The 27,750-nt window shown below is 38.1% G+C and overlaps 1 protein-coding gene across 4 annotated transcripts; it reads left to right on the plus strand.

Annotated features, from left to right (window-relative positions):
* The first annotated feature begins 13,737 nt into the window (after positions 1–13,737).
* LOC140833804 (nucleolar GTP-binding protein 1-like) lies at positions 13,738–17,650 on the plus strand. Of its 4 annotated transcripts, none has more exons than XM_073198229.1 (3): positions 13,738–13,868; positions 14,975–17,049; positions 17,174–17,650. In XM_073198229.1, exon 2 carries the CDS (start codon positions 14,993–14,995, stop codon positions 17,027–17,029), a length of 2,037 nt encoding a protein of 678 aa, XP_073054330.1. In that variant the 5' UTR covers positions 13,738–13,868; positions 14,975–14,992; the 3' UTR covers positions 17,030–17,049; positions 17,174–17,650. The 4 variants fall into 4 exon arrangements, with proteins under 4 accessions (XP_073054330.1, XP_073054331.1, XP_073054329.1 ...); XM_073198230.1 differs by having other exon boundaries at positions 14,975–17,039; XM_073198228.1 differs by having other exon boundaries at positions 14,975–17,650.
* Positions 17,651–27,750: the final 10,100 nt, after the last annotated feature.

Raw genomic sequence — 27,750 nt, forward strand, 5'->3', positions numbered from 1 at the left:
ATTAGGTGTTGGAAATTTTCAAGATAGAAATTGACATCTACAAAGTGTACGTCACCCACAATCTGATCAGTTGTTGGCGAAGGGTCAGTCTCATTGTCACTAGATTCCGACTGGTTTTCATTTTTAGTACCCATCTCAACATTCTCCATTTTATCGCCTCCAGGGGTGTCTTCGCGGTTGGGAATAATGGGAGATGCATCTTTTTCCATGTCGGACTCGATCGATGGAAGAGAAAGAGCAGAAGATTCAGCTTGATCAACGATCTTCTGAGAAGGTGGGGACTTTGGAGCTTATTCTTGAATCATAGTCTTAAGAGATGTACTCTTGGGACCGATGTCTTGATCAGTGTCCATGAGAGTGAACCGATCACCAAATAGATCGAAGTCCATCATACACTTCACCATTTCATCCACTGAACTTAGAGGTACCTTTGATAGTGGTTCATCCATCTCAACAACTATAGAAGGATCTGATTCAAGGTTAGTATAATCAAGGGAAGAGAAAAGCAACTCCGATTGGGTTTTCCCAACGGTTGAAGCAAGATCAACAATTGAATGATCATTGGTGGTTTAAGAACCAAGAAGTTTTCTTCAGCCGCCGCTTGTTCAGTATTAGAAACAGTGGAAAAGTTCACTGACGAAAAAAATAGTTATATGCGTAGACTTTTAAGGAAAACAATATGAACTTATGATATCTTTTTGTCGTGCATGATCAGTCTTCTAATTTTTCTGATAAAGTAGGTGAGTTGTAAGACATGTGACTTGTATCTCAAGATGACTTTACTCTACCGTATATAGATGTACTTCGATAAGGTAAATAGTTTAGTAGTCCTCAAACCGCATACTTGTATGCTCAAGTGGATGGGTAGATCAATATGCTGATGATGATAAAAACAGCTTGATATCTTGATATCGAATGACTTCTTCTGAAGGTGGGAGGTCGTGTACCTGTAATAGGCAACTTGATATAATCACTACAAGAAAAAATGATTATGGTGACATTCATAAATGTCATCATATTCAATATTTAGTGGCATTTTAGTTTTAGTGACACCACCAACAAATGTCATCTATTCCAATGTCGTCTTAAACTTACTGACATTTTTTAATGTCATTATAAGATGTTAATGACAACTTCATACGTGTTACTAATAATTCATATAATGACAATTTTAAATGTCGGGAAAACTCATATTTAAATACATTTATAGATGCCTTGTTATTATAGTAACAATGACAAATTTATATGTCAATTAAAATCATTTATAATGACAACTAAAAGTGTCGTATATGTTATTTATAGTGACAATAACAAATGTGAAATATTTGGGTTGGATAAATATAGGAGGAGGGAAATTAGATAAAATAAATGTGAGAATAAAAAAAACATATTAGATTAGTTATCCTGACATTTTTAATTGATGTCATTTTTTATATGGAGGGAGACAATTATTTTCCCTCCTCCAATATTTATCTAACTCAAATTTTCTCACACTTATTTATAGTGAAATTTTTTAGTTTTTAACGATTTTTTACGATGTGGGAAAAGTAATTGTTTCCCTCCATATAAAAGATGACATCAATTAAAAATGTCATGATAACTAATCTAATATGTTTTTTTATTTTACACATTATTAATTTTTTACAAGTGTCATTATTAAGTATTTGTAACAACATTTAATTAAAAGTGTCTACAAAAAAGTGTCACAATAGCCATTTATTGTTGTAGTGAATATAATAAATTACTGTTTGGTGATGACAAAACCTAAGCCCTAGAAGCATGAGTTTAACAGAAAAATAAATTTTCATTGAGATAATGAATTCCATTGCTATAATGTAAGAGTGAAAGCAATACATCCTAATACACCTACCTGTATAAAAATATAAAAAACTATAGTACCTCATAAACAAGGAAATTCCACCACCTCTCTTAAATTGATCTCTCTTTTTCTTTTCCTCTTCAGGTTTTCTTTTCCTAGCTTCATCTAATATTTGTCCGCTCTCTTCCTACCTTAGATGTTCTTCTTGTTGGTCTTCTTTCCCCCTTTTGGAATTACCATTTTTAAATAAAATAGAGCCCTAATTTGAAGGGTGCATGTGTCAATTTATTGAAGAATGTGTAAATTGAGCTCCAATTTTTGTATAAAATAGATTAATTTGAGTGGGAATGATGGGTGTGTGAGTGAGAAAATATTTTAAATGACATATTTGCGTGTGTATATTGATAGACTCATAATAGTTTGTGTTTTTTTTTTGTCGTATTTCTCATTATTGTCACTTCCGACGTGCTTAATTGATACGCTTATGTGTTATTTTGTAGTAGGAGGAATTTTTCTACTTTTGGGATAAATACGGGCTAGAAAATGTGATTTTATATCAAAAGTAAAGTTGTCAATATGAACTTTGTGGAGGAGTTGAAACAGAGAAAATCAGAAGTGGACTTTCCACAAGGCGTGATCACACATGCCTTAGGACTATTATTTAGTTGTCTGCACAACAGAATCTGAAGTTCGAAAATTGTAAAGATAATACCAGATTTAGAACTCCTAATTATGGTGTTTGACTTGTGAAAAGTATATGGAGAGAGATTTTGTTATTTTTTTAATTGAGAAATAAATATAGTATAGAGTTTTATTCCATAAAAACTCTATACTCCCTTTTGGTAGTTTTTACACTAGGTTTTCTTTAATTGGTGGGCTTCTCTCCTTGACCCAACAAGCATACACACGTGAAGAAGCACGAAGGCGCACACAACCAACAAAGCTAGAATTTCATTGTAGTATCCCGATGCCTAATTTGAGTTAATTATTGGATTAATTGTATTTCGGTGGGATCGGAAGGACAAACCGGGTTCGGATCGTCCGCAGTTGGTTCGGATCGTCCGAAGTGGGTTCGGATCGTCCGTTCTGTTCGGAGTCAGACGAGTCATGTCATGTCAGAGTTCGGATCGTCCGATCAGGGTTCGGATCGTCCGAAGACAGGTGGCTGGACACGTGGAAGACATGCAATGTTCGGATCGTCCGAAGTGGATCGGATCGTCCGAATTGTACCGGATCGGAGCGTCCGAAGTGGATCGGATCGTCCGATCGTTGTCTATAAATAGAAGCGCGAGGCTTCACTTTTCACTCGCCAATTCCGAGAGTTCCAGAGCGTTTTAGTCGTTTCTGATGGGTTTCTAGTCTTTTCCCGAGGTTCGGGCACTAGCGGGGAGCTACTGGTTTTGTAGCGGAGCTGTGCTCTAGTTGGGGGCTAGCGGCATCAGTAGGCTGACTACGGACGCAGGTATAGTTCTGGGTTCCCTTTGAGATTTGGGAGTATCTATTAGTCTAGTTAAGGCTTTTAGATGTGGTTTAGTGATATGGTATCACTTGGATTGTAGGCTTGATTCTAGGGCTGATTGCTAGGATCTACTGGTTTGAGGTACGAAAGTACTATCCGAGATAGCAGGATTGAGTATGCTTTACTATGTGTTGCATGTTTATATGTTGCATTATTATCTGTCATATGATGCATGGTTTATTATGCGGCATTTGCATAATCATGTTGAGCCTGATTATCTTTGAGATAGCCTGTTGAGAGGGTGCTCAGCCCTCGTTTGTTGTGGATGGTTGGACCCCGTTGGCCGACGGTGGTCAGGTCACCGGTATATCCACAGGTTCATTTGGTATGGGAGCCACCTCCTGGTGCGACGGCGCAGAGTGCTACATACCTTGACGTCATTTGTCTGAGCAGTATTTCGATATACCCAGATCCTGGTATCCAGTACATTTTGCATACATGCATGTCATAGTCTTGTATACTCATGCTTTCGGTACTGAGCGTTTTATGCTCACGTCCTCGGTTTATCTCTGTTTTGGACACCCTATTCGATGGGGCAGGTCTCAGGTTAGACGGTCCAGGAGGGAGTGGACAGGGAGCTGGCAGAGGTTGACCTGTAGTTGTTGGTATTTGTTCTTGGTATTTAGTTCGATCTGGTTGTTTAAGTATTTTGTACTTACAGATTCGATTGGGTTGTATTACTGTTTTTCCGCTGTTTACCTGATTCAGTTTTAAATGTTAATTTTGCATGCTTAAGTTCTGATTAGTAGGTGATTCTGGAACGGGTCACTACATTTATGGTATCAGAGCATGCATTAAGATTTTGGGATTTAGAACTGTTCTTTTGGGTTTAATCTCTGGTAACTTTTGTAGCTAAGAGATGTCTAGTTTTGACGACGATGCTAGTAGTCATGGCAGCGTTGGACGCTGGGGAGACCGCGACGATCGGGAGCGTCGCCGAGAGCATCGAGAACGTCGTCAACACCGTCGTGATGAGCCTCGGAGTTTTAGTATGCATCGGTTCTTGCAGATGGGGCCGAAACCTCTTTCGGGCGGTGAGACTCTGGATGTTGCGGAGAATTGGCTTGAGAGGATGGAGAGCTGCTTCAAGACTTTTCAGTGCTCGGCGGAGCAGCAAATTGATACCCTTGATTTCTTGCTGGAGGGTGGTGCGCGTAAGTGGTGGAGGTCTACCTCTGCACCGATAGTTCAGCGACAGGGTCGAGTTCTTTGGGCCGATTTCCGAGCCGCTTTCATGCTGCTTTACTTTCCGCCAGCTCTTCTGCAGACCAAGGCGATTGAGTTGATCAATCTGAAGCAGGGAAGTTTGTCTGTTGATGAGTATCAACAGAAGTTCTTTGAGTTGCTTCCGTATGTTCCACATGTCAGTGACAATGCTAGTGCCAAGTATAACCATTTTCTTCAGGGCCTCAATCAGGAGATTTATGATCGGGTTGTTGTCTGCGATGATCCGACATCGTATGAGGGCCTTGTAAATCGTTGTCGCCAGGCTGAGGGCAGTTTGTTGAGAGGTCGAGCCATGCAGTCTGCTCGTCCTACTAGTTCTTTGGGTCCCCGCGCCCAAACATTTAAGAAGGCTGGATCTACTTCTTCTTCCTCTGGATCTGGAGGAGTTCACCATTTTGGGAGGAAGAAAGGCCCGTGTCATAATTGCGGGAAGGATCATCCGACGGAGCGTTGTCGCAAGGTTGCGGGTGCTTGTTACAGGTGCGGTGAGATGGGCCACATGAAGAGAGATTGTCCACAGACGGGCGGAGGATCAGGATCTGGTTCTCAGGCTTCAGTTCATCAGAGGCCACAGCAGGGACAGTCTACTCAGGGTTCTAACCTCCGACCGCGTACTCAAGGGCAGGTCTTTGCTCTTAACCAGGATCAGGCGGCTGAGGAGAACGAGAGAGTTATCGCAGGTGTGTTTTTATTATGTGGATTACCTGCTTACGTTCTCATTAACACTGGTGCATCGCATTCATTCATATGTGCGAGGTTTGCTAAGCGTCATGCATTACCCTTCACTTCTTTGGACGTTGTGGTATCTGTTTCCACACCGATGGGTCATTCGGTGTTAGCTAAACGTCTAGTTTTGGGTTGTCCTCTAGAGTTTGAGGGTAATATTTTAACTGCTAATTTGATGATTCTTGCGATGGAGGATTTTGATTGCATTCTGGGAATAGATGTGCTGACTGTGTTTAGAGCTACTGTGGACTGTTATCAGAAGTTTGTGCAGTTTCGTCCAATTGAGGGCGACAGTTGGTTTTTCTATGGAGAGGGAGCGCGACCCCCGATGCCTGTGGTTTCTGCTCTGAAAGCCTGTCGTGCTTTAGAGTCGGGCGGGGAAGGCTACCTTATCTATGCTATTGATTCGTCCGCAGTTAGTGTCGGTATCAGTGACATTCCAGTGGTTTGCGAGTTTCCGGATGTTTTTCCCAAGGAGATTCCTGGTTTTCCTCCCGTTCGGGAAGTGGATTTCGGCATTGATTTAGTGCCAGGCACGGCACCAATCTCTAGAGCTCCTTATCGTTTAGCTCCATCAGAGATGCAGGAATTGAAACAGCAGTTGCAAGATCTTCTTGACAAGGGATATATTCGACCCAGTGTGTCCCCGTGGGGAGCACCAGTTCTTTTCGTCAAAAAGAAGGATGGTTCTATGCGGCTCTGCATAGATTATCGGCAGTTGAATCGTGCTACGATAAAGAATAAGTATCCGTTGCCACGGATTGATGATTTATTTGATCAACTGCAAGGTACCTCTGTATATTCCAAGATTGATTTAAGATCTGGTTATCATCAGCTTCGAGTTCATCAGGGAGACATATCGAAGACTGCATTCAGGACCCGGTACGGGCATTATGAGTTTCTGGTTATGCCTTTTGGGGTGACGAATGCACCAGCAGTTTTTATGGATCTGATGAATCGGGTATTTCGGGATTTCTTGGATAAGTTTGTTGTGGTGTTTATAGATGATATCTTAATCTATTCGCATAATCAGCAAGAACACGTACAACACTTAAGGATTATTTTGCAGACACTTCGCGAGAATCAGCTTTATGCGAAGTTGAGTAAATGTGAGTTTTGGATTGACAGGGTTGTATTCCTTGGTCATGTCATTTCTAGCGAGGGAGTTTCAGTTGACCCGAGCAAGGTGGAAGCGGTATTGAACTGGTCGCGTCCAACGACAGTAGCCGAGATCCGCAGTTTTCTGGGATTGGCTGGGTATTATCGCCGTTTCATTGTCAACTTCTCTCAGATTGCTAAGCCACTCACTCAGCTCACTCGGAAAGATGTTTCATTTGAGTGGACATCAGAGTGCGAAGAGAGTTTTCTGGAACTTCGCAGACGTTTGACATCTGCGCCTGTTTTGGCTTTACCGTCTGGATCTGGTGGTTTCAGTGTCTACACCGATGCTTCTTTGCAGGGACTAGGGTGTGTTCTGATGCAGAATGAGCATGTGATTGCTTATGCGTCGAGACAGTTGAAGTCTCATGAGGAAAACTATCCTGTTCATGATCTGGAATTAGCAGCGATCGTTTTTGCTTTGAAAATCTGGCGCCATTATCTGTATGGTGAGCGATTTGAGATTTTCACTGATCATAAGAGTTTGAAGTATCTGTTCACTCAGGCTGAGTTGAACATGCGTCAGCGTCGTTGGATGGATCTACTCAAGGATTATGGTTGTGAGATCAAGTATCATCCAGGATCTGCGAATCTCACGGCCGATGCTCTTAGTCGGAAGGTGAGATTGTCTGCTCTTCAGACTTGTGCTGTATCTGGGATTATTCAGGATTTCTGTTCGATGGGATTCAATTGTAAGCATCGGAAGGGAACAGAGAGTATCCGTATAGCTACTATTTTGTCCGAGCCAGTTTTGTATTCTCGGATTAGAGATGCTCAGATGTCTGATTCTAAGGTTCAGAAATTAGCTCGGTTGGCTGATGGAGATAATACTTCTGGATTCCACTATCAGTCCGAGGGTCTTTTGTGCTTATCTGGTCGTGTTGTTGTACCGGAAGATGACACTTTGAGGGAGGAGATTTTGTCCCAGGCTCGTCGTAGCAAGTTGAGTGTTCATCCAGGGAGCAACAAGATGTATAAGGAGTTGAGGACTCGATTTTGGTGGAAAGGTATGAAACGTAATGTTTATCAGTATGTCTCCAAGTGCCTAGTCTGTCAGCAGGTGAAGGCTAAGTATCGACGACCTGGAGGTTTGTTGCAGAATCTTCCTATTCCAGAGTGGAAGTGGGAGCATATCACGATGGACTTCGTGACTCACTTGCCTATGTCTGTGGGGAATAGAGATGCTATCTGGGTGGTAGTGGATCGGCTTACTAAGTCTGCCCATTTTCTTCCGTATAACAGAGATTTCACTTTCGATCGGATGGCACGGTTGTACATTCAGGAGATTGTACGGTTTCATGGTGTGCCCGTGAGTATCGTTAGTGACAGAGATCCTCGTTTTACATCTAGATTTTGGGGCAGCTTTCAGCAAGCTTTGGGCACTACCTTGAGTCTGAGTACTGCATATCACCCAGAGACTGACGGTCAGTCAGAGAGGACTATTCGTACTCTTGAGGATATGTTGAGATCTTGTGTGATGGATTTCGGGCCAGCTTGGCAGGATCATCTGCCACTGATAGAGTTTGCATACAACAACAGTTTTCATAGGAGTATTGGTATGTCTCCGTTTGAAGCATTGTATGGTCGACGTTGTCGTACTCCTTTGTTCTGGGAAGAAGTCGGAGAACGACAGGTCGAGGGTCCAGAATTGATTCAGCAGGCCATGGACAAAGTTCTTGTGATCAAACAGCGGATTAAGACTGCTCAGGATCGACAAGCAAGTTATGCGAACACCAAGCGCAGACCTCTTCATTTTGATGCAGGCGAGAAAGTGTTTCTCAAGGTATCACCTTTTCGGAGGATTCTGAGGTTTGGACTCAAGGGTAAGCTATCTCCGAGATTCATTGGCCCTTTAGAGATCTTAGAATGTGTGGGAGATTTGGCCTACAGATTAGCTTTGCCACCGTATCTGTCTAGTGTTCACAATGTGTTTCATGTGTCCTTGTTGAGACGATACGTAGCGGATGAGTCTCATGTTTTGCATCCAACAGAAGTTCAGCTGAATCCGGATTTGTCTTTTGTGGAAAGACCGGTTTCGATATTAGACCGGAAGGATAAGGTACTGCGGAATAAGACTATTCCTCTTGTCTTAGTGCAGTGGCAGCGCCGAGGTACTGAAGAAGCTACTTGGGAACTAGAGAGTCGCATGCGGTCAGAGCATCCAGAATTGTTCTAGTTGTAGTATTTTCAGTTATGATTGTAATTTCAGTTGTGCTTTCAGTTGTAATTCATTCTTAAGTTGAATGTATTGTTGTTCAGAATTGTCATTCTTCAGACTCGATTTCGCGGACGAAATCCTTTTTAGAGGGGGAGAATGTAGTATCCCGATGCCTAATTTGAGTTAATTATTGGATTAATTGTATTTCGGTGGGATCGGAAGGACAGAACCGGGTTCGGATCGTCCGAAGTTGGTTCGGATCGTCCGAAGTGGGTTCGGATCGTCCGTTCTGTTCGGAGTCAGACGAGTCATGTCATGTCAGAGTTCGGATCGTCCGAAGACAGGTGGCTGGACACGTGGAAGACATGCAATGTTCGGATCGTCCGAAGTGGATCGGATCGTCCGAAGTGTACCGGATCGGAGCGTCCGAAGTGGATCGGATCGTCCGATCGTTGTCTATAAATAGAAGCGCGAGGCTTCACTTTTCACTCGCCAATTCCGAGAGTTCCAGAGCGTTTTAGTCGTTTCTGATGGGTTTCTAGTCTTTTCCCGAGGTTCGGGCACTAGCGGGGAGCTACTGGTTTTGTAGCGGAGCTGTGCTCTAGTTGGAGGCTAGCGGCATCAGTAGGCTGACTACGGACGCAGGTATAGTTCTGGGTTCCCTTTGAGATTTGGGAGTATCTATTAGTCTAGTTAAGGCTTTTAGATGTGGTTTAGTGATATGGTATCACTTGGATTGTAGGCTTGATTCTAGGGCTGATTGCTAGGATCTACTGGTTTGAGGTACGAAAGTACTATCCGAGATAGCAGGATTGAGTATGCTTTACTATGTGTTGCATGTTTATATGTTGCATTATTATCTGTCATATGATGCATGGTTTATTATGCGGCATTTGCATAATCATGTTGAGCCTGATTATCTTTGAGATAGCCTGTTGAGAGGGTGCTCAGCCCTCGTTTGTTGTGGATGGTTGGACCCCGTTGGCCGACGGTGGTCAGGTCACCGGTATATCCACAGGTTCATTTGGTATGGGAGCCACCTCCTGGTGCGACGGCGCAGAGTGCTACATACCTTGACGTCATTTGTCTGAGCAGTATTTCGATATACCCAGATCCTGGTATCCAGTACATTTTGCATACATGCATGTCATAGTCTTGTATACTCATGCTTTCGGTACTGAGCGTTTTATGCTCACGTCCTCGGTTTATCTCTGTTTTGGACACCCTATTCGATGGGGCAGGTCTCAGGTTAGACGGTCCAGGAGGGAGTGGACAGGGAGCTGGCAGAGGTTGACCTGTAGTTGTTGGTATTTGTTCTTGGTATTTAGTTCGATCTGGTTGTTTAAGTATTTTGTACTTACAGATTCGATTGGGTTGTATTACTGTTTTTCCGCTGTTTACCTGATTCAGTTTTAAATGTTAATTTTGCATGCTTAAGTTCTGATTAGTAGGTGATTCTGGAACGGGTCACTACATTCATGCTCTTCTTCTTCTTATCTCTTCAACGTGAAATACAAGGAGACGTATGAATTTTTCATCTCTTCTGAAGAAGTCTAGGCTATGTTTTATTTTTGATTCAATAAATATTTATACTATTTCAATTTTATAGTCGTGAAGCTTTTTGCGCTTTAATTTACTATTCTTGTTTTGTTCAAGTATTTTATGATTTAATTATATGAAAGTTATATGTCGGTTAATCTGACAATTTAATTTCATATATATTTTTTACTGATATCTATGAATTCAATGATCTGTAATTGTCATGCATGATTGGTATATGAATGACGATAAATTAGGTATATTGTGTTATCATAACATATATAGTCTAATTAAATCGACGAAACTAAATTTATCGATTGCAGCTATCTCGATTGTTAGATTTTAGGAATATTTTCACAAAACGAAAATGTTATTTTTAATTAATACGGAACACTATCGTGCCCAGTTGATTATTGGTAAATTTTGACTGGATGCTGAGTTTGGTCAATTAAATTAGGAAACACAAGGATTTCATCGGCTATCTCTATAATTCTTATAATGTGGCAAACGACATCATAAATGATAATGAAGATCATGACCCAAAATCTTTTGGTGAATGTAAAAATCGGCAGGATTGGATAAAATGGAAAGATGTCAAGCAGGTTGAATTAGATTCGCTAAATAAACGTAATGTTTTTGGACCTATAGTCCTTACACCTGAAGGTGTAAAACCTGTTGGATACAAATGGGTTTTTATTCGAAAGCGAAATGAGAAAAATGAAATAGTAAGATATAAAGCTCGACTTGTTGCACAAGGTTTTTCTCAAAAGCCTGGAATTGATTATGAAGAAACATATTCTCCCGTGATGGATGCAATTACGTTTCTGTATTTGATTAGCTTGGCGGTATTTGAAAATTTAGAAATGCGTCTTATGGATGTTGTTACAGCTTACTTATATGGATCACTTGATAGTAGTATATATATATATATATGAAAATCCCTGAAGGATTTAAGATGCCTGAAGCACAAAGTTCAAAACTCAGAGAATGTTATTCTGTGAAATTACAAAGATCATTATCTGGGTTAAAACAATCCGGTCGAATGTGGTATAATCGACTAAGTGATCACTTGATGAAAAAGGAATATGTAAATAATTCAATATGCCCTTGTGTTTTCATTAAGAAACAACATCTGAATGCCTAATTATTGCTGTATATGTTGATGATTTAAACATCATTGGAACAAATAAGGAAATTCAAGAAGTTGTGTCATACTTGAAGGAAGAATTTGAAATGAAGGATCTTGGAAAAACCAAGTATTGTCTGGGTTTACAAATTGAACAAAAAGAATGTGGAATGTTTGTTCACCAGACAAATTATACAGAAAAGATCCTTAAACGTTTTAATATGGATAAATCAAATACTTTAAGTACTCCAATGGTTGTTAGATCATTAAACATAGAAAATGATCCATTCTGTCCATGTGAAAATGATGAAGATATTCTTGGTCCAGAAGTACCATATCTAAGTGCTATCGGTGCCCTTATGTATCTTACAAATTGTACACGGCCTGATATATCTTTTGGCGTAAATTTGTTGGCAAGATTTAGCACATATCCAACAAAGAGACACTTGAACGGAGTTAAACATATATTCCGTTATCTACGAGGAACGACATACTTGAGACTTTTGTATTCAAAAAATGGTAATCCAAGTATAATTGGTTATGCCGATGCTGGATACTTATCTGATCCACACAAGGCACGTTCCCAAACTAGATGTGTATTTACTCGTGGAGGCACTGCAATTTCTTGGCGTTCACAGAAACAAACGCTCGTAACAACTTCATCAAATCATGCCGAGATTATTGCACTAGATGAAGCAAGCCGTGAATGTGTGTGGTTAAAATCAATGACCCAACATATCCAAATCTCATACGGATTATCATTCGACGAGAAGGCTGTGATACTATATGAAGATAATGCTGCATGTGTTGCTCAAATGAAAGAGAGATACATAAAAAGCGACAAAACTAAACATATTTCTCCTAAGTTCTTCGCATTCACCAAGGAGCTTGAGAAAAATAAATGTATTAATGTTCGTCACATTCAATCAACTGAAAACTCATCAGATCTCTTCACAAAGGCACTTCCTACGACAATATTCAGAAATCACATATATAATATTGAGATGCGCAATCTACGAAATTTGTGAAGAATTGTCTGTGTCAACATGAGGGGGATTTACGTTACTGCATTCTTTTTTCCTTACTATGGTTTTTATCCCAATGAGTTTTTCCTAGTAAGGTTTTTAACGAGGCAGTACAAAAAACACGTAATGAAGACATCATCGTATCATGATCATCATCACAAGGGGGAGTGTTGAAAATAAAAGATTTGAATGTTGAAAAAGTAATTGTTGAATATTTGAATGTTGAAAATAAGAGTTGTAAAATTAGAAATTTGTGTGTGATGATGTAGGTAATGATGTATTTTATTTTTGGATTATTATCAAAGAGGTTCTATAAATAGCCTCACCATTTGTGAAGAAATTCACAATTGAGTAGAGAGAAAAATATTATAAAGTGTGTAGTTTGGTAAATTTTGAGAGTTTGTTTTATTTTTTATCATAAATTTTTACTTTTTCACAACAAATACGTCATTCTCAATACAAGTTTTAGAGCGTCATAGTGTGGTTTTTAATTTTTACTCGATATAACTAAATTGTTAATTCATCCATAATTTTAAAAGAAAATAATTAAAAAATTTATTATTATTATTGTGAATGTTTGAATTAGAAAAGAATGTTCAGACATCAAAGCAATCAAACTTGGAGGTGGTGTTTAATGGTAATAAGTCTACAGTGACCGCTAACACATGGATAATGACTATCATAAAATATTAAATTACGTGGAATGATTTTTTTTTAAATAACAACTCATTCGGAGAAGGGGATCGAACCCGAGAAACCGACTAATCCGACAAAGGTGAGACCATTGGGTTACATGCCCGGTCTCAATTACGTGCAATCATGGCATTTGTTTATCATGGAGTTACGGTGATTGGATACATTTTTTTCCAAAAAAAACAAAGACTTTATAAGACAAATAAGACAAACTTAAAATAAATGTCACAAAAGATTTGACTTTCCTTAGCCGGACTCGAGTAAAAATTATTTTGTTCGATAGTTCGCGAGTTTTAATATATTATTATATGTTAAATATATATACATTTCGAACTTTCGGATATTTCGAACTTTCAAACATTTTTTCTCGAATCTTAATATCAGGACAATAGTTTAAATAAATAACTCACGAATATGTTCAAATATTTCGAGCCGAAAACAAACTTATTTCGAATCAAACTCGAGCTAAAAAATTTAAAATTTTCGAGTTTCGAATCAAACTCAAATATACTTGATTCAATCCGAATTTGAATTTAATATTTTATAAATATTGGACTCAGACAGAATTCGATTTGTTTAAACTCCTGTTTGGTCCTATATGGGCTACACAAATATCAATTCCAACAATGATTAATGTTTATAAAAAATTTGTGAAAGTTAGTACGGTACATTCTAGACTTCTAGACTGGGTTTGGCCAATAAAAAATACTCAATGAAAGCCCAGAGCCCAAAGCCCAAACGCTTAGACAAGTATAGGTTTAAAACCTCTATAAGTACGTCTGCTGCAGCTGGACTCCACGAAAACCCTGCGCAGCCGCTGCCGCTGCCGCTGCCGCTGCCGCTGCCGCTGATTACCAGCCCTATTCTTCTGAATTTCGGTAAGGATTTGTGACGTTTATATTTTACTGGAGTCTATATTAGTTTTATTTGTGTTTAAGTTAGCGTGCACCTGTTATTACCGAATAACCGTGAACTGTCAAATTTCTCCGTGGTTCGTTTTGTTGTTTAAATTTCCATTTGCAACTTTTTGTATATCAAATTTGATGGATTTGGGCTTGTGGACTAGAATGAGAATCAGATTTGTGCAACTATTTGTTCATTTCCTACAAATTCAGCTTAGTTCGTTGTCGGTTTATCCTTCGATCGTTTCAATTTACTTTTCGTTGTTATGTTATTTATCTTCCACCATAAAATCTATTTTGGTGCAAATTTCACACTAAAATAGTGCGATTTCTGTACCAAATACAACATTATTCTCCAAATCATTTCTTTCAAATATTAAATATTCTTTTTCTGTTACGGATATTAATTATTATATTTTATTTAATATATTTTCAATTTTGTATTTGTAATTTTGTATTGGTATTAAATTATATTAATTAAAAATTATAAAAAAATTAGTTTTTAAATATTATAATTAAAGTAAATAAATAAATATTTTAAAAATGAACTATTATTATTTTATAATTTTTATAATTAAATATCTAATTATTCAAATAATAAAATCAATAATATACTATTATTCAAATAATATTTATAATTTTAAATATAAATATTTATAATAAATATAAAAAAAAAATAAAAGGGGCTGCCCTATTTTGGATAAATAGCGCAGGCCCTGTTGGAGATGTTAACGCTGTTTGAACCATTTTGGTGCAGTGTTGGAGATGACCTTACATATTGTTTGATGTCGAGTTGTATCCATAAACTGCAAGCATTTGTTTAATTTTTAACGATATTCATGGGTTTCGTTTTCATTGCCTCGATATCCAGTCATTAAATCCTGGCTATAGTTATGATTACTCGTATAATTTTTTCTTATTGAGCTTAATATGTTTGCTAGATCGAATCCGCAGTTTCTGTCGAGGCATCTTTTGCTCGCTAGTTATGAACTTGTATTTTTTGTGCTTATGACATATGCAGTAGACTGATTATCTTTATAGTTCGTATACTGATTTTTGTTCTTATTTTCTGTTCCCTGTAGATTGTGAAGGAAAGTAAGATGGTTCAGTACAATTTCAAGAAGATTACTGTGGTCCCCACGGGGAAAGAATTTGTAGACATTATCCTGTCTCGAACCCAACGGCGAACACCGACACAAGTTCATAAAGGATATGCCAGATCACGCCTTCGCCGGTTTTACATGCGCAAAGTGAAGTTTACGCAACAGAATTTTCATGAGAAGCTTTCCACAATTATCGACGAGTTCCCTCGGCTTGATGATATACATCCTTTTTATGGTGATCTGCTCCATGTTCTCTATAACAAAGACCATTACAAGCTTGCTCTAGGACAAATCAATACTGCCAGGAACTTGATTGCTAAGATTGCGAAGGACTATGTTAAATTATTGAAGTATGGAGATTCTCTTTACAGATGTAAGTCACTGAAGGTTGCTGCTCTTGGTCGTATGTGTACAGTGATTAAACGAATTGGGCCAAGTTTGGCTTATCTCGAGCAGATACGACAACACATGGCGAGGCTACCGTCAATTGATCCAAATACTAGGACGGTCTTGATTTGTGGGTACCCGAATGTTGGCAAGAGTTCATTCATAAACAAAATTACGAGGGCCGATGTTGATGTCCAGCCTTATGCCTTCACCACAAAGTCATTGTTTGTTGGTCATACAGACTATAAGTATCTTAGATACCAGGTGATCGACACTCCAGGTATTTTGGATCGGCCATTTGAGGATCGTAACATCATTGAAATGTGCAGCATCACGGCTCTTGCCCACTTGAGAGCAGCTGTGTTGTTCTTCCTGGATATTTCTGGTTCTTGTGGATATAGTATTGCACAGCAAGCAGCTCTATTTCACAGCATCAAGTCACTATTTATGAACAAACCATTGATCATTGTCTGTAACAAAACTGATTTGCAGCCAATTGAAGGGATCTCTGACGATGATAAGAAGTTGGTGATGGAGATGAAAGCAGAGGCTATGAAAATTGTAATAGGTCAAGGTGGTGAGCCAACAGATGAAGGTGTTCTTTTGAGTATGAGCACTTTGACCGAGGAAGGAGTAATTGCTGTAAAGAATGCAGCTTGTGAGAGATTATTGGATCAGCGAGTAGAAATGAAAATGAAGTCGAAAAAGTTAAATGATTGCTTGAACCGCTTCCACGTTGCCATGCCCAAGCCTCGTGATCAGAAGGAGAGACCACCTTGTATACCTCAAGCTGTTTTGGAAGCCCGGGAAAAGCAAGATGAGGCAACTTCAGAGAAACAAAAGAGGAAGCTGGAGAGAGACTTTGAGGAAGAGAATGGAGGTGCTGGTGTGTACTCCGCAAGCTTGAGGAAGCATCATATTTTAGCGGATGATGAGTGGAAAGAAGATATCATGCCAGAAATTCTTGATGGGCACAATGTATACGACTTTGTTGACCCCGATATATTAATGAGGCTCGAGGAATTGGAGCAAGAAGTAGGTATCCAACAGGGTCTAGAGGCTGATGATGACTTTGAGATGGATGGAGCCGAGTTGTCCCCTGAAGAACAATTAGCGCTTGCAAAGATCAGAAAAAAGAAAAGTTTGCTTATCCAACAGCATAGGATCAAAAAGAGCACTGCTGAGAGCCGGCCAACCGTGCCCAGAAAGTTTGATAAAGATAAAAAGTTTACAACCGAAAGGATGGGGAGACAATTATCATCTTTGGGTCTTGATCCGACCAAGGCGATTAACCGTGCCCGGAGTAAGTCTAGGGGTCGTAAAAGGGAGAGATCCCTTGATAGGGATGACAATGATCGAGCCGTATCTATGGATGTGGATGATGACCAACCAAACAAGAAGATGCGGTTGAATTCAAGATCTCTTTCAAGATCTAGGTCTAAGTCACGACCACCAGGTGAAGTTGTGCCTGGAGAGGGTTTCAAAGATACAGCTCAGAAAAAGAAGGCTATTAAATTGGCTAAAAAGTCTATCAAGAACAGGAACAAGGATGCTCGGAGAGGAGAGGCGGATAGAGTCATTCCTACTCTCAAGCCAAAACACTTGTTCTCTGGCAAGCGTTCCACTGGGAAAACACAGAGACGGTAGTGACAGAAAGGTAATCCAAGGTAACATGGTTCAGTATTTAAAACAATAGGCTAATCTCTATTCTGTGTATTGCGTGCCATTCCTTTTCGTACCATGGTTCAGTATTTAAAACTGCTGTGCTTTCCCAATTTTGGTTTTTCGTAGGTCATATACGGAGTTCCTTGTGCTGGGAGATGCTTCATGTTTGACACAACTGAGATTTTGTGATGAATTTATTTAATCATATTGGGAGTCTGTTTAGGCCAATTTTTTCCATTCTTGAAAGGTTCTTGTTTTTAAATAATATTAATTTTGAGTATGGTTTGAGCGAGGTTTTCATGAGAGAGAATGATAAGCCTTTCCTTATTATATTTGAAGTTGAAACACGTATTAAATTGCAAATTGCAGCTGGCCGAGCTGATTGGCTCGAGCATGGCCTCTCAGTAAGTTGAAACAGCTGCATACATTAATGGTGTACTAAAAAACCAGCTCTTGCCTAATTGAGTTATTGTGGCGAGATAGAGGGTACCACACATGAGCGGAACCAGCTTGTGATCATCGGTAAATGCTTAAAATCGCGCTTGAATGATTAGGATGCTATGCATCATCTTACGAATCTTAACGAGCTTTATTATTTATTAATAGGGGTGTCAAAATCAGACACGATCTACCAACCCGACACGGTTCAACCAGAAAAAATTAGGTTTGAGATTGGGGTTTTCGGGTTTGGGTCAGATCGGGTTGGACTCGATAGCTGACTCGAAAAAAAATGAACGGGTTGGGTTGGGTTCGGGTCTAACCTGCGTTGACCCAAGTTGACCCGAAAATTTTTAGTTTTTTTAAAAAATTATATAATTAATAAATATTGTTACATTTTTATGTATTGTATGTTTGAAAAAATATTTATTGTATATTTATATCATAAATTTTCATAATTTAATATTTATTTTGAAATTTTTTTCAGACAATTGTTTATTTGATTTAGTAAATTTATTTTATTTTTCTACAATTAGATTTTCAAATTTAAATCATATATAAGAGGGAGATTTTGTTATGATGTGTTTAAATTAAAATATTATTATTTTTTTTAATTTTATTTAAAATAATTTCAAATTGGGGTTGATTTGGGTTCAGGTTCAGGTTGAGACTTTTCGGGTTAGTTCGGTTTTGGGTTGGGCAATTTTTTAATAGTACTATTGCTCAACGCGACCCAACCCACCCGAATTGACACCTTATTCATTAATTTTGACTCTGAATAATCTTTTCAGCTGCGATTATATATATTTTACTATATAATTAAGTATTTTATAAAAATCTATACTATGGTAAATTTGAATTGCAGATTATGTTATATTCACACTCATTATGACGAAGAAGAGGGAAAAGTAAACGGGTTTTTAATTATTATTTCTTTTGATTTTTTTTATATGGGAACGTATTTTTTCAATTCTTACTAATATTTGAACTTATTGATTGTTCAGCCTACTCTTAATTTTTAAAAGTTTATGAAATAGGTTCCAATTTCTCACACACATACACACATATGTATATACTGTTTGAAGCATAGGATGTTCATTTCCTCTGTTGAGGCAGCAGCAAAAGTAGTGACAGTAGGTCAACTCTCTATAAGACGTGGAGCCAAAGCTTGGGGAAAAAGAATCCAAAAACATTCAATTTAGTCGATTACGATTTGAGTGATCGTCGGCAGCATTGAGAAAGAGACGACGGTTCGGAGGTGAGGCGTCCAGACTGCATTGGCGGCGTTTATTGTAGGAAGGTAGAGCTGGAGTGCAACTTCCACACCATTGATTTGCCACCGATTTTCCTCGCGGCTGTTGGATTCGCATTTCTCCTCGCCGGACTATCCGATGTTGCTAGATGGATCAGATGCTGCATTTGTATATGTGATTGGGGTGGCGCCTACTCTGTTGCAGCCACGAGTTGTCGTGTACGACGGCGTCTGCAACCTCTGCCACAGGTACTCATCTCATTTTATTAGATCCGTGTTTGCGTCTGCGTATCATCCTTCCTATTCCGTTATTTACCTGGTTTTTTTCATGAATAAATGCTGTTGGAGAGATAGATTATTCAGTTCTGTAATGCGAATGCATAGGATTAGTTCAATCTCTACTTCTTGATTGAACTTGCTTCTTGGATCGTGCTTTGAGAGGACAAAAGAGGTAACTAGATTCTAGAGAGCTGATAAATGTGAATTGAGAGTAAAATTTCAAAAAACGACGACCATTAGAGCGCAGATTTTACTAGTGTTAGTTACGATGCATAACTGCTTATAAATGAGTTGATTGTATTATTTTATTGGTTGTCGAGAAAGATGAAATGACTCATATTTTTCCAACTAAATCTCTTGGAGACATGGGGAACTTTGGGATTAAAATGTAATGTCCAAAATACGATAATGTAATCCAGCTGTATGTAAATTTAGGTAAAATGCAAAATGATCAATTAAATGGTTTTAATAGCATGAATTAATTATGGCGTGCATGATTACATGTTTAAAATAGAGTTTTCTGTTAAAATGCATAAAACTGTGTTTTAAAGGTTATTAGAAACGCGATCGAGGAACGGAGATCGATGACAATATGACTGAAATTTTTTTTATTAAATAATTATTTTTAATTTTTTAATGTATTGTGATGAAATTTTTGAAACTGAGTCGTATTTTAAACCGACAATCGATTTTCGATAAAAATAAAGAATTTTTGAACTCGACTAATATTTTGACAAATTTTCCTAAACAAAATATTTTAATTAATAACTAATCGGCTTAATAAACGTATTATACTATGTTAATGAGTTTAAGCTTGCACCATGTGTCTTAATTAAAATAAAAAGCCGAAAACCCTCTTCAAAACCCACCAAAACACACGCACACAACACCTATTAAAACAAGGACTCTCCCCGTTAGCAAACATGCACACACAAAAATTTTGAAGGAAAAACACGAAAAATCTTGAAGAATTTCTGCAAGGTCTTCTCCTCGTCAACGTCCATTGCATCGCAAGTTGATTTTCGAGCGTAATATGCGGAAATACTTGCCTTAATCTTCCTTCAAGCATCTTTCACACCATATTATGCATATCTAATTATCCTTGCATGAAAAATATGATGCACTATTTGAATTTTCGTTTTTATAGCTTTATATGTATAAAAGTAGTGTTTTACTTTTTTAAAACTCTTCTTAATGATGCACAAAGGGGCTCCCATGGTAGGGTTGCTTGAAAGGACGTTTTTCCAACATGTTAAGGGTCCATAGATGCTTAGATGAGGGCTGCACCAACAGGGACGTAGGCTTGAACGAAAATTTTAGTTTATATGGACAAGGGTTTCACCCAGGGCATCCTTGAGGGCCATGGCTTGTAGCTGCTGTTAGGGCATGACCAGGAGACCTAAGAGGACGGCATGATATGAATCTGGCCGAGCATGACGTGCAAATGGTTGGAAGAAGAATTAAGAAGCATTGTTGTGTCGGAATATCAAGCATAATGATGATGAATCAAGCATATTCAAGCAAGTGGTGGAGTTCAACAAAGAATATAATGAAGGAGTCCCGAGAAACCAAGCATGTGAGTGCAAAATGGCCCGAGAGGACAGCGGTCCTCGCGCGATATATGACGTGCATATGTGCGAGAGGTCGCGCATATACGCCAAACTGGGCGTGCGTATGCGCGTCGCAGGATTTTCAAAGGGGCGGAACAGAAGACTTTGCGCACATGCACGGAATTGGGGCGCGCATATGCATGCGGTGCGAAGGCGAAGACAGTAACTTCCGCGCATATGCGCGGGTATTGGGCGCATATATGCGTGCGACGCAGACTTTTCCTATTTTAGGTTTTAATTAGTTTGGTAACTAGATTCTTGGTATCCTTTTGATTTATAAACAATATATACACGAAATTTATCATTGTAAACAATTAATTATTCATTGAGTTTAATCATAGTTGTTAATTTTTCTCTCAATTTCAAAGCTTGACTTTGTTATACTTTTGTGTGTTTCTCAAATCAAACTTATCAAAGTTTAACACTTTGTGTCGTTTGTCGATTGTTCTTCACTCAGATTGTCAAAGAAAAGTTCTTTGAAGGTTCGTTTGGGATCGATTGTTTATTTGTTAATATTTTTTTCTAAATTCTTTCGTAATTTAGAGGTGAATATTACACAATTATTTGTTTCAAAAGGATCGGGACAACACAGCATTTTCTTTGTTTCATCGAATCGAGCGCGTGACTCCGTTTTGAGCACGTTTGCTTTTCGTGGTGGAAGGATCGCATCATTTACTATCAGAGCTAGGTTCCCTTTGATTCAAGTAAGTTTATCTTTTTAATATCAGATCTGTGTTTATCTTTCGTTTTTTATCAGATCTGTTTTATCTTTCGTTCTTCATCTTTCGTGAATCTTGTGATTCTCGAAATTATCTGATTTTTTTTATTTTTTTCGAGTGCACAAAGAATCCTTGTGCGAGAGAGAAAAAAAATACAAATATTCCGAAATTTTGTCATTGATTGGTTTTGATATTTTGTTGTATTCTCTTATGGGAGTCATATTTAAGTGTCTCTCACAATAAAAAAATAATATTATTGTGCTATTATTTAGCATTGTATTTTATTCTTTTTTGTGAGGCATATTCAAGTCTTACAAAAAAAAAAATTATTGTGCTATTATTTAGCATTGTATCTTGTTCCCTTTTGTGAGTCATATTCAAGTGATTCTTACAATAAAAAAAAATATTTCAAATTTTTGTTTTACGCAATCCGTGTAAGTCAGTTTGCAAGTGTTGTCAAGTTTGAACTTGAGAGTTTGATGCACACAAACTACAAAGCCTGAAAGTGTACCTTACGAGAGAACTCTCCAAATCGAGTGACATACTTGAGTGTGAGCGTTTATTTCTTGGAGTGACGCGTGAGGTATTTGTAGTGAGGACAAAAAAAAGAGAGAAAAAAGTAAGAGAGTCGAGTGAATTTTCATTGGAGTGACTAGTGAGAATTTGTGGTGAGGAAACTTTATTCTTTTATTTATACTAACATTTTCTTGCAGGTATAATGATTGACGAACGTCAATTTCAAACGATGTTAGGAGGGTTGGATAGAATATGGTAGAAGGAGTTTAAGTCTCTACGTGAGAGGTATATGAGGTGTGAAGAAGAGGAGGTGTATGATAGATAGGGTGAGGCGAATAGAAGTGTGGCAGAAGAGGTGAACGTGATGTGCATAGGGCGTCATTGACATCCACGTGGAGGTCGAGCGTGGGAGAGAAAATTAGTGCTGGGCCAAAGAAGGAGTCGAGACGTAAAGCTAGCAAATATGAATATCAAAGTACATTTAAAAAGTCAAATTCTAGTACTAGTGATATTATATATTGTTGGTGTTTAGCAGTTGGTCATGATATTAACCAATGTCCAAGTTACGATATGACAGTAGTAGGGTCATCTGTTGAGCTTAAATCTCAAATTGAGGTTGAGGTTGTAGTTGAGCCTAAATCTGAAGTTGAGGGTGTGGTTGAGCCTGAACTTGGAATGGATGTTGTGGTGGAACCTGAATTTGAGTTTGTGGTTAATAGAGTTGATGATGATGGTATTCCGCTAGTTGGTGAGTTGAGTGTTGTTGAACGATATACAACGGAGAATGAATCATTAGGTGGGGAAGAAATGCTTAATTTGTCTATTTTGGAGGAAGAGAGTAGACAATGAGAAGTTATCGTACATAAATTTCTTGATGAACTAAATGTTTCATTGTTTCAATTGAATCTAAATGTCCTTGATAATCAATTGAAATTTATTAATGAATTGAGTGAAAAGAAATGTGAAATGGCCGAAAGAAAGAGTGAAAAAAAGAGTGAGATGACTATAGATAAGAAAAAAGAGAGAAAAGATTAAAAAGAAAAAGAGGCCAAAGAAAAAGAAAAGAAAAATAAATTAAATGCCCAAAAGAATGAAAAGAGTGAGGTCGAGAGTTGTTTACTTTTATATAAACCCCTTAAAGTACCTTTGTACAAAGAGGTTTATTATTACTGTGATGATATAGCGGGTTCAATCCAGAGCATTGTTACTTCTTCTTTGCAGGATTATGGTAATGTCATGATGAGGAGGAGAGCAAGTGTTGATGGTATAAAAATACAATGGGATGATCTGCATGACGTTGGGTGCAATCAAGGTGAGGTAAGGTTAGTTGCCAACGCAACAACCATGAGATATGATTTGCTTCCTTACCTTAAGTCATTGTTGTTTTGTTTTCAAGAATTGGGAGAACGAGTTGAAAATGTGATGTTTAGGAGGTATGAATGTGATTTAATCTTGTTTTTTAAGTGTCATAGAATTGAGAATGGTGATATATTGCATGGATTAAATTCAACTGTTATTATTTTGAGTGTTCAAAGATTGTCAAATTGATAAGGCTTTGTCATGGCAGTGACTTGTGTGCATTAGAATTAAATTAATGTGATGCGTTAAATGATTGCATGGATAGTACAATTACTGTGTTCTATTTGCATGATTCATATTTGTTTGATGATGGCGTTAGAAAGAGCATGAATGAATATCAGAAATTTTATGTTCATAATGAATACAACTTAAAGGATAATAAATTCTTCATTCTATATTCATTGCATAAGTTACGTACTAGTGATGCATATAGTGGTGTTTTTATCTGTGATAAAATGCATGATTATATGTGTTGGTTTCATATGAAGAGGTATATTGAGTGGGATTATGAAACATGCATTGCATATAAGAGATTGATATTTTGGCTAGACTCTTATATCGTGCATGAACTATGTCTTATTACTAGGGAGCTATGGTCGTACACCAGTGTGGATTTCATTTGTGTGTTAACTAGGTCTAAGAAGGGGAGAAACCTTATTTTTGTGATAATGGTATTTTATCATTTGGTGTCATTTATTATTTGGTATGTGGTAAAGTTTATGAGTTTTTAGGAAAGGCAACGGTGATGTTGGGATTTCAAATACTGATGAAGCGAGCAAATGATAACGTCTAAATACTTGAGTTTAAAGGTAAGCATGTTGTTAATATAATCCTTGTTATTACTAACTTGCTTCGTTTTTGCGTAGGTAGACAAGTTTTGAGGACAAATCTTTTTGAAGAAGGGGAGTATGATATGAATCTGGCCGAGCATGACGTGCAAATGGTTGGAAGAAAAATTAAGAAGCATTGTTGTGTCGGAATATCAAGCTTAATGATGATCAATCAAACATATTCAAGCAAGTGGTGGAGTTCCACAAAGAATATAATGAAGAAGTCCCAAGCAACCAAGCATGTGAGTGCAAAATGGCCCGAGAGGACAGCTGTCCTCGCGCACATGCGCGATATATGACGCGCATCTGCGCGCCGCAGGATTTTCGAAGGGGCGGAACAGAAGACTTCGTGCACATGCGCGTAATTGGTGCGTGCATATGCGCACGGTGCAAAGGAGAAGACAGTAAATTCCGCGCATATGCGCGGGTATGGGGCGCGCATATGCGCGTGGCACAGACTTTTCCTATTTTAGGTTTTAATTAGTTTGGTAACTAGATTCTTGGTATCCTTTTGATTTGTAAACAATATATACACGAAATTTATCATTGTAAACAATTAATTATTCATTGAGTTTAATCATAGTTGTGAGTTTTTCTCTCAATTTCAAACCTTGGCTTTGTATACACTTTTGTGTGTTACTCAAATCAAACTTATCAAAGTTTAACACTTTGTGGCGTTAGTCGATTGTTCTTCACTTGGATTGTCAAAGACGGGTTCTTTGAAAGTTCATTTAGGATCGATTGTTTATTCGTTAATATTTGTTGCTAAATTCTTTCGTAATTTAGAGTTGAATATTACACAATTATTTGTTTCAAAAAGATCAGGACAACACATCCGTTTCTTTGTTTAATTTAATCGAGGGCGTGACTCCGTTTTGAGAACGTTTGCTTTTCGTGGTCGAAAGATCGCATCACTGCATGATGGTCCTGGGGTGGCCGCACAAGGGTTGGTTCGAAGTCTAGGGTGATTTGCTTGATTCTTGGGGGTGCGCGCATGACTTTGTGTTGGGTTTGAGGGGCTGTGGGTTCTAGGCTTCTGACGCTTGGTCCAGTAGCTTGCCTAGGGTTCAGTCGTAGTCCTAGGAGGGTTAGTTAGGGTCTGGTTGGGCTGGTTAATGGCTAGGGCCGAAGGGATGCAAGGTTGGGAAGCTAGGGCTTTGTTCAAACTAGGGCAGAAGGTTTCAGTAGCTTCCTAGGCGTGTTCAAAGGTCTTAATTGACTTGGTTTGGGTTTTATAAGGTATTGTTATGTATTAATAAGTCATGGTTCAAGTTTGGTTAAGTTTCGAGTCCATTCAGGTCAAAATCAGGATGTATGTTTAAGTTTAAATATGAGTTGAGAAACTAGTCGAGAAGCGTAATTTTACGTCTAAGAAATATATATGAGTGTATTTTAAGGTGTCATTTAAGTTTGGAATGATTTGGGTCGTCGTTTAAGGTCTAAAGATAAATTGGGAAAGTAAGGGTTTCAAGGAAAAACAGTCATTTTACGCCTGAAAAATGTTAGACGTCTTAGCAGTGTCCTGGATGCTGTAATATATGTTAAAATGTTTATTTCAATTCTTTATGAGATTTTATGATAAAACGATAATGCTAAAAGACATGTTGCATTCTTGGTTTAAAATAAAATGATTTATATGTGCATGAATTTTTATAAGTTATGAAAATATGAAAAGTTGAAGGAGGTGAATTGATTGTGACTTATACGATGATACAATGATATGTAAGACCAATACTCAGTTGACAGGTGAGAGTGTCGCTGATGTTCACGCCGTCTAGTACCGTGGTAATACGTAGACGGATCCATCGAACTACAATTAATACGAAAGTCACAATTTTGGAATTGAATTCAATAAAAAGGGAAACATATACGTATATGATGAAAAAGAAAAAGTATATGATGAAAGGAAAATTTTTAAGTTATGCATGTTATGAAAAGCTATTTTCTTAAAAGTATTTTCACGGTTGCTTATGAGTGTATATATAGTACTTGCTATCATGATTAAAGTTTGCTGAGTCAATACTCAATAGGTGTGATCGATGTAGGTGAACTTGATATTGATGGAGGTTTTGATGGTTGAACTAGTTGGACTGAAGGTGCACACAATCTGAGAACCTTCGTTATTTTTCCATATTATGATTTATGATTACTTTAAGATTTTACAACTTATATTCTTTTGAGAGGTTTTGAGAGATTTAAGAGTTTATGCTTTATTTTGATAAAATGTTAAATTTAGGTTTTGTTGACGATTTATGATTTTATGTTTTGAATTGAGTTCCTTTGGATTTTCAAATAATAGTTGGTTGGTTTATTTTAAATGGTGCAAATAATATATATATATATATATATATATATATATATATATATATATATATATATATATATATATATTGATCATTTCGGCCGAAGAGATGGAAAAGAAAAAAAAATTAGTTCATTTTAAAGAAAAACAAGTAGTAGACGTTTCAGTTTGTATCAGAGCAACGTACCTTCAAAGGGTTGTGCCACCGCTAGTTTCGAAGAGCTCGGTCGTCAAGCCTCAAGTCTGTAAGTTTAATTGTGTTACATGATTTTTATGATGATACATGCATGTTTACTTGGTTTATACGTTTAAAATACATGTTTAAAAGCTTTTTGAAGTTAAATGATATATTTGCTTAAAGTTGATGAAAAAAAAGGATTAATATATGCTGCATGATTAGAAACTTAGATTTAGATGTATGTTGGTTACATTTAGAATTTGGAAAATGTTCAGATATAATGCCTCTTAGACGCACACCTAGTACCGATAGACAAGTTGAGACTAATGAGGATCGTCAAGGGAATGCACCCCCACCTCCTAATGGGGATGCAATTACTCGTGTTCTAGAGGGCATTTCACGTTTTTTTGAGCAGCAGGCTCAGCATGCTCCGAGGCCAGAGCACGACATGTATGACCAGTTCCGGAAGCTGAATCCAAAGGAATTTTCTGGCACCGCCAACCTGTTTGCTGGTGAGGGTTGGATTCGATCTCTTGAAGTGCATTTCCGTTATTTGAATATGGGAGATTCTGACCGAGTTAGGTGTTATTACATATATTCTACGAGACGACGCTTCTCTTTGATGGGAAGGAGTTGAGCATGAAGTTGATCTAGCCACCCTCATTTGGGTGCAATTCAAGAACATATTCTACAAGAATTTTTTTGCTGCTGACGTCAGAAGACGCTTGAAGAAGGAGTTCATGACTCGTCGTCAGGGAGACACGACTGTGGCTGATTTTGTTATGAGATTTGATAGGGGTTGTCACTTTTTTTTTACCTCTTATTGCTAGGAATGCTGCTGAGAAATTAAGGCACTTTGTGGATGGCCTTCGACCTACCATACGTCTGGATGTGATGATGATGCGACTGGTGGATTAGGCAGCTGCCACTGCCTGCACGTTCCAAGCTGAGCAAGCCCTGAAAGATATTGATTTTGAGATGTAGCACAAGAGGCAGCAGCACCAGCAGAGCTCTCAGCAAGTCAATAGGAAATTTACGGGACCTACGAAATCTCAAGGGCAACAAAAGCCCCAAGAACAATGGAAGGAGCCATGGCAACAGAAGCCACCATAGCCTGGAGCACCGAAACCTGAAGAGAGGCCATTATGCAAATAATGCAATAGCTTACACTATGTCAAGTGCATGTGGGGATCATATATGTGCTTCATATGCAAGGAAGA

The sequence above is a fragment of the Primulina eburnea genome, chromosome 6 (genome assembly GCF_022965805.1).
Source record: "Primulina eburnea isolate SZY01 chromosome 6, ASM2296580v1, whole genome shotgun sequence".
NCBI classification, from domain to species: domain Eukaryota; kingdom Viridiplantae; phylum Streptophyta; class Magnoliopsida; order Lamiales; family Gesneriaceae; genus Primulina; species Primulina eburnea.